The sequence below is a fragment of the Sphaeramia orbicularis genome, chromosome 3 (assembly GCF_902148855.1).
Source record: "Sphaeramia orbicularis chromosome 3, fSphaOr1.1, whole genome shotgun sequence".
Lineage (NCBI taxonomy): Eukaryota > Metazoa > Chordata > Actinopteri > Kurtiformes > Apogonidae > Sphaeramia > Sphaeramia orbicularis.
Window position 1 is genome coordinate 13,392,445 of NC_043959.1, and position 6,990 is coordinate 13,399,434.

At 42.5% G+C, this 6,990-nt stretch overlaps 1 protein-coding gene across 1 annotated transcript; it reads right to left on the reverse strand.

The window, feature by feature from the left end:
- Nucleotides 1-477: 477 nt before the first annotated feature.
- Nucleotides 478-6,779, reverse strand: LOC115413193 (uncharacterized). The gene is made up of 6 exons (XM_030125947.1): nucleotides 6,761-6,779; nucleotides 5,310-5,642; nucleotides 4,762-5,094; nucleotides 3,388-3,720; nucleotides 2,097-2,429; nucleotides 478-542 (listed from the first exon to the last, which is right to left on the reverse strand). The coding sequence occupies exons 1-6, from the start codon at nucleotides 6,777-6,779 to the stop codon at nucleotides 478-480; spliced, it is 1,416 nt and encodes a 471-aa protein (XP_029981807.1).
- Between the last annotated feature and the right edge of the window lie 211 nt (nucleotides 6,780-6,990).

The following is a 6,990-nucleotide window of genomic DNA, read 5'->3' on the forward strand; positions in this document are numbered from 1 at the left end:
TTTGTACTGTATTTACCTGTTTCATATATTCAAGAAGAATAAGATCAAACCTCAGTTTAGGAGTTTGACTTGATAAATAGAAATACATACACAACAGATCAATCAAACAGCTTCCTCAGCTTCTGCATCTTCTCTTATTGGAGGAAATTGATATGTGATCTGAGATCTGTCTGCAGAGGAGTCAGAAGACAGAGACCCACATGACCTCTGACCTTCAGCTCCACTGTTTTTCATCTCAGGGTGACTCCATCTCTGATGACTTTACATTCATATCTTCCAGAGTCGTCCTGTTGGAGGTCATTCAGGGTCAGACTGAAGTCTCCAGTCGTCCATGGGTCTTCATTCATCTTTGTTCTGTTTTCGTATTTATAGTGCTGTTGACCAAGTTGAGCTGACTTCTTCTCATACACATGGACATACATGTATTTCCAGTCATTTACATAGTACCTCCACTCCACTGTGGCGTCCTGAGGCAGGTCAGGGGTCATGCGGAAGGGGCATCAGGGGTGGCCACGCCACCTCCTCCACCTCCACCTCTTGATCTGGGAGGAAACATGACATCAACACGGGGCAGTTTTTTATCATCAAATCTTCAATATGGAGGAAAATCAGCCTCTTTAAAAGGAAAAGATTGAATAATTGCTCAACTTAAGTACTTTGACCAGGAACAGCAGAGAAGGATGATAAGATGACTACACTCAGAAATCCATGGTTGTCTAATGCCGCGTTTCCACTGTGTGGTATCAGCTCGACTCAACCTTTTTGCGTTTCCATTACAAAAAAGGACCTGGAATCTGGTACCCGGTGCTAGTTTTTTGGTATCACCTCCGCCGAGGTTCCCAGACTGGGGACCAGATACTAAAACGTGACGTGTAAACACTGCAGACCACTGATTGGTCAGAGACTTTTCTCTGTGACCCGCCGTTTTACAAAAAACAGATGCAGAAGTGGACAGTAAATATAGCGGTACATTAATACACATGATAACAGCCCAAAACTACACCATGGTCGGTCGAGGAGATTCAGTCTTTAGTGGCCGATGTAAAAATTCAGACAAGACAACATGCAATGAGCGAGTTTATCAGCAACTCTCTGAACAGACGACACGGAAATAATGTGCCACATCGCTGTGACGTCCAGGTACAGTTAAGTCGGTAGTATCTTGTAATGGAAACGGTCTCCAGGAATACCGAGTCGAGCTGGTTCCACGTAGTAGAAATGCGGCATAAATTGGCTCTAGGGACACAGAATGCTACTGTCCTGGTGGGAAGGAGGCTGAGTTGTGGCAGATGGTTGAGAGGTACAGACTAGACTTGGGCTCTGGAACCGATCTCCTCAAGGGTGGTGGGGCTTTTCTTTTCTTTTCTTTTTTTTTTTTTTTTTCATTTAATTCAGGAGTTGTTCAGGGTTAGAGGTGTGCAGAAGGTGTGGGGTTACTCCTACCTGCTCTGCCCTCTGGTAGAACTCTGGCTCAGTAGTTTTATGTTGGAGTTCACCCCACTGAATGAGAGGGCTGAGCTTCAGTTCAGGGAACAGGTTGTGACTGTTGTCTGTCCCATGTGTACCCTGCCTTCTTGGAGTCTGTTGGTTGTGTGCTGGAAGGCGCTCCCCTCAGGGACTCCACTGTTCTACTGAGAAACTTCAACATTCACATGGTCAATGACAATGAGACCAGGAGGAGTGTGATTGGGAGGAATGGTCTGCTGGATCTGAACCTGGGGTTTTTCTATTATTAGACCTCTGTACTAGACACAGTTTGTCTAGAACAAACACTTTGTCACAACAGTGTAATTAAGAACACATGGCACAAGGTGTTTTGGGCAGGTCCAATGAGGACGAAACCCCCTGGAATATGTAGGAAATGCTATATGACACAGCTGGACAGGGAACACCTTGGTGTTCTGATGGAGAAGCTGCACAGGGTGGGTGGGTGGATTATCCAGCATGATTAAAAATACTAAAATATATATCATTAAAATCTGCACCATGAGTAACTCCACATTGTGCTGTTTGTGACTGTGCAGGTTAGACAGGAAAGGGGGAAAGAAGGGCTCAGTATTCTAGAACTAGGAATGACCTGTGTCTACAGTACTGACCTTTGACCTCCAGATGCACTTGTTTCTTCCTCAGGATCTGCTTGTCTCTGTTGTAGACGGTGCAGGTGTAGGTGTGGGTGTCCAGGTCTGTGGGGTGTTTCAGGGTCAGACTGAGGTCTCCAGTTCTCAGTGGGTCTTCTTTCATCTCTGTTCTGTTTCTGTATTTATCGTCTTGTTCATTCGTTCTGTCAGAGCCGTCCTCATACACATGGACCTTCCTGGCACCATAGGCCATCCACTCCACTCTGACCTGACTGACGTCCTCTATATCAAATGTGGTTTTCCAGGGCAGCAGGACAGACTCCTCCCCTGAAACCACCTCCACCTGTTGGGCTGACAACAACCACCACACCATCAGACAACAGTAGAGGAAAACATCTGCCATGGACACAGTTCTAAGTGATGATCCAAACAGCAGCAGAACCAAGTACTTATGTGTGTGTCTGAAGTTTTTTGTATGTTTATGAATGTCATCAGGATCAGAGCAGTTCCATTTCAGTCTCAGAAACTGCTCTGCTGGTATGTTATCTGTCATATGTTTGGGATGACTGCTACTAAAATGTCTTTTCAACTTTAAACATAATTTAATGTACAACATGAGAGAAAACATTATTTTTGAAAACAGTCACTAACAGGTATTGAGTTGGAATTCCATCACATTTTTCACAGCACACAGTCTTATATCAGACTTTATAAAAACATAAACCTGCTGGTGGTGGCCTTTCTCAGACCAGGTACTCTGGCTTCCGCCGACCATCCACACACATGCATTTTTATGGGTTAATTGATGAGTCTAAATCAAAAGAGTGTGAGAGTGAATGGTTGTCAGTCTCTACATGTTGGCGATGACCTAGACAAATATTCAGAGTAAACCATGCATTTCCTTGTTGGTAGTCAGGCATCCTGACCCTGGCATCTCTGCAACCCTCCAGAGGATTCAACAGTTTGGAAAATGAAGGAATATTTCTATTGTTGTGTCAGAGGACTGTAGAAACAAACCCATAAGTTGATGCTATCATCCTGATCTACATAGTGTTAATGTGAGACTTGATGTAAAATATTTTACAAATTCTATTTTACTTTGGAATGTCAGGAAAAAATAACAAGTACATTTTTCAGAGTTTTGAAAGAGCAATTAATGGCATTTAAATACTAATGAATGCTGCAGTGTTTTTGGTTTCCCTTCAGCACACTGACCTGTATCTAGAGGACTGACCCACGTCTAGAATGCTGACTCTAAGAAGGGCTCAGTATTCTAGAACTAGGAATGACCTGTGTCTACAGTACTGACCTTTGACCCACAGACACACTTTTTTCCACCTCAGGATCTGCTTGTCTCTGTTGTAGACGGTGCAGGTGTAGGTGTCAGTGTCCCAGTCTGTGGGGTGTTTCAGGGTCAGACTGAGGTCTCCAGTTCTCAGTGGGTCTTCTTTCATCTCTGTTCTGTTTCTGTATATATCGTCTTGTTCATCAGTTCTGTCAGAGCCGTCCTCATACACATGGACCTTCCTGTCACGAATGTCCGTCCACTCCACTGTGACCTGACTGACGTCCTCTATATGTAATGTGGTTTTCCAGGGCAGCAGGACAGACGTAACCCCTGAATCCACCTTCACCTGTTGGACTGAGAACAACAACCATACCATCAGACAACAGTAGAGGAAAACATCTGCCATGGATACACTTCTAAATGATGATCCAATCAGCAGCAGAACCAAGTACTTATGTGTGTGTCTGAAGTTTTTTGTATGTTTATGAATGTCATCAGGATCAGAGCAATTCCATTTCAGTCTCAGAAACTGCTCTGCTGGTATGTTATCTGTCATATGTTTGGGATGACTGCTACTAAAATGTCTTTTCAACAGATGTGTGAAGAACTCCAGTTTTATCTTTATATGTGGTTAAATCTAGATAATTGATTGGATTTGCTCCATGCTGTATTCACAGGTGGTTTCCTCAGATGTTTGTGGATTTTGGGGAAATAATAAATAATAGGAGTGACTCAGTGAGGGTTCAGCCAATAACCACACTCCTTTTTTATGATCCAGTTTGATTTGAAAGTAACTCTCAGGATATTAAACATCAGTAAAGACAATGTCGCACAAGGAAACTTCAACCAACAAACCACAGAGTAAAACGAGAATTAATAAAAATGTGGCATTCCATCAAAGCCAGTTTATACAAACGTGTTGAAGAAGTGGTTTCAACAATCTGAACAGAAAAGACCAGAAGGAATGAAAAGAAAGACTGACACTTGTGAAGGACTTGGAGGTTTTTTGTGTCCCCCTAAGAGAGGGTGAGCAGAATGAAGGATTAAACAGTTTGGAAAATGAAGGAATATTTCTGTTGTGTCAAAGGACTGTAGAAACAAACCCATAAGTTGATGCTATCATCCTGATCTACATAGTGTTAATGTGAGACTTGATGTAAAATATTTGACAAATTCTATTTTACTTTGGAATGTCAGGAAAAAATAACAAGTACATTTTTCAGAGTTTTGAAAGAGCAATTAATGGCATTTAAATACTAATGAATGCTGCAGTGTTTTTGGTTTCCCTTCAGCGCACTGACCTGTATCTGGAGGACTGACCCACGTCTAGGATGGTGACTCTAAGAAGGGCTCAGTATTCTAGAACTAGGAATGACCTGTGTCTACAGTACTGACCTTTGACCTCCAGACGCACTTGTTTCCTCCTCAGGATCTGCTCGTCTCTGTTGTAGACGATGCAGGTGTAGCTGTCAGTGTCCCAGTCTGTGGGGTTTTTCAGGGTCAGACTGAGGTCTCCAGTTCTCAGTGGGTCTTCTTTCATCTCTGTTCTGTTTCTGTATTCATCGTCCTGTTCATTAGTTCTGTCAGAGCCGTCCTCATACACATGGACCTTCCTGCCATGAATGTCCGACCACTCCACTGTGACCTGACTGACGTCCTCTATATGTAATGTGGTTTTCCAGGGCAGCAGGACAGACTCCTCCCCTGAATCCACCTCCACCTGTTGGACTGAGAACAACAACCATACCATCAGACAACAGTAGAGGAAAACATCTGCCATGGATACACTTCTAAGTAATATTTGTTCAATCTGTGTTGAATCATCAGCAGAACTGACTGCTTATTAAACTGTTAACTCGTATTCTCAGTTCAACTACATTTGACATTTGTGTCTGATAATCCAGGCGCCTTTAGTTTTCTCATCTTCTGTCTACAGCACTGACCTTTGACCTCCAGCGCCACTACTCTCTCCTCCAGGACCTCGTTTTTGTTGTAGACGGTGCATATGAATCTGTTGGTTTCCCAGTCCATTGGGTGTTTCAGGGTTAAACTGAAGTCTCCAGTTCTCAGCCAGTGTTTCTTCATCTCTGTTCTGTTTCTGTAAATCTGGTCCTGTTCATCAGGTTGGCCAGAGCCGCACTTATGCATAATGAGCTGATCGTTTTCTAAGTTCCTCCACTCCACGCTGATTTGTCTGAAGTTCTTTGTCAGGTGAGCCATAGTTTTATATGGCAGCAGGACAGACTCCTCCCCTGAATCCACCGCCACCTCATAGACTGAGAACAAACAAATAAAAATAGGACCAATGGCCACATTAAAAGCTTTGGGAAATGTATCCAGATGCCATTTATTATCACCCAGTTATGTGTATTTGTTATATTACAGAAATAGCCCATGTTTTCGTCATATTCCAATCAGATCTGTAAAAAATTCAAATTCCAACTTGATATCATTGATACTTACTGATTCAATCCACTTCCTATCTCTTATAATGGGAACATTTTTCAAAGTCACACCAAATCCAGAATCAGATCCGAATCGAAATAATTTCAATACCTTGTGTTGATATCATCATACAGAAGCTGTATACCAAGTTTGAAGTCAATCAGAACTGGAGTTTCGGAGAAGAAGACGATTGGAATGTTTTCCCCATAAGAGCCCATGTTAAATTTTCCGTAAGTTCCCGGATCCAGAAGAAGATCCTGATCAGCATGTGACCATTATGTTTTGGTCATCTCCCCATCAGGGCTGGACTGTAGAAATTTACACTGGATATCATTTATATTTACTGAGTTATTGCATTGATCCACTTCCTATCTCTTATAATGGGGAAATTTTTTAAAGTGGCACCAAATCCAGAATCAGATCCAGATCCAAATAATTTCACAAACTTTTGTTGACATCATTATAAAGAAGCTGTATACCAAGTTTGAAGTCAATCGGAATTGTAGTTTCAGAGAAGACGACGATTGAATGTTTTGTAACAAGCGACAGACGATGACGCCGATGCCGGACGCCGCATGACGACAATAGCTTACGGCCTGTCAGCCGGTAAGATATCAAAAAGTAGACACCTCATTGGCTGGCCTGCAGTAGTGTGCTTTATTCCAACATAATCTCATTATGAACCAAAAATATTGTGGACAGCATTGTCTTAGAAGCATGGCAGCTCATTAAATGAACACCCAAAACTGTGTGTGTCTAATATGCAGGTACTGAAAGCACATTGAAGAGCTCCAGAGTGCAAACAAAAGGCTGCAGCTGCACTGGTTCAGACAAATGTTCCATGACAAATGTTCCAGCTCAAATACATTCTCCTAGTGCTAGCAAAGAGCAGGTTCACAACAAGGACAAGTTATCTGTCTGAGGAAAGACAAACCACCTGTCTACTTACATCCAATTGGGATATTCATATTTGTCTGTTTAGACGGGGGGGTTTGGCCCGTCAAAGGGTCCAATCCAAACCATGGGATGAATTTGCGAACATCAAATGTGTCAAACTCATTTTAGTTCAGGGGATACATACAGTCCAGTTTGATCTCAAATGGGTCAGACCAGTACAAATACACTGTTGTCAATGAAGTTGGAACAATTCAGTTTTGGGACATGTTCCTCTTCCATTTA

Excerpts from the sequence above, each read along its gene's own strand:
- LOC115413193 (XM_030125947.1), bottom strand. Across the intron at positions 2,430-3,387 it reads AGTGTGTCTGTGGGTCAAAG|CCCAACAGGTGGAGGTGGTT; the intron begins GTCAGTACTGTA and ends GGTTGTTGTCAG. Across the intron at positions 543-2,096 it reads AGTGCATCTGGAGGTCAAAG|ATCAAGAGGTGGAGGTGGAG; the intron begins GTCAGTACTGTA and ends GTTTCCTCCCAG.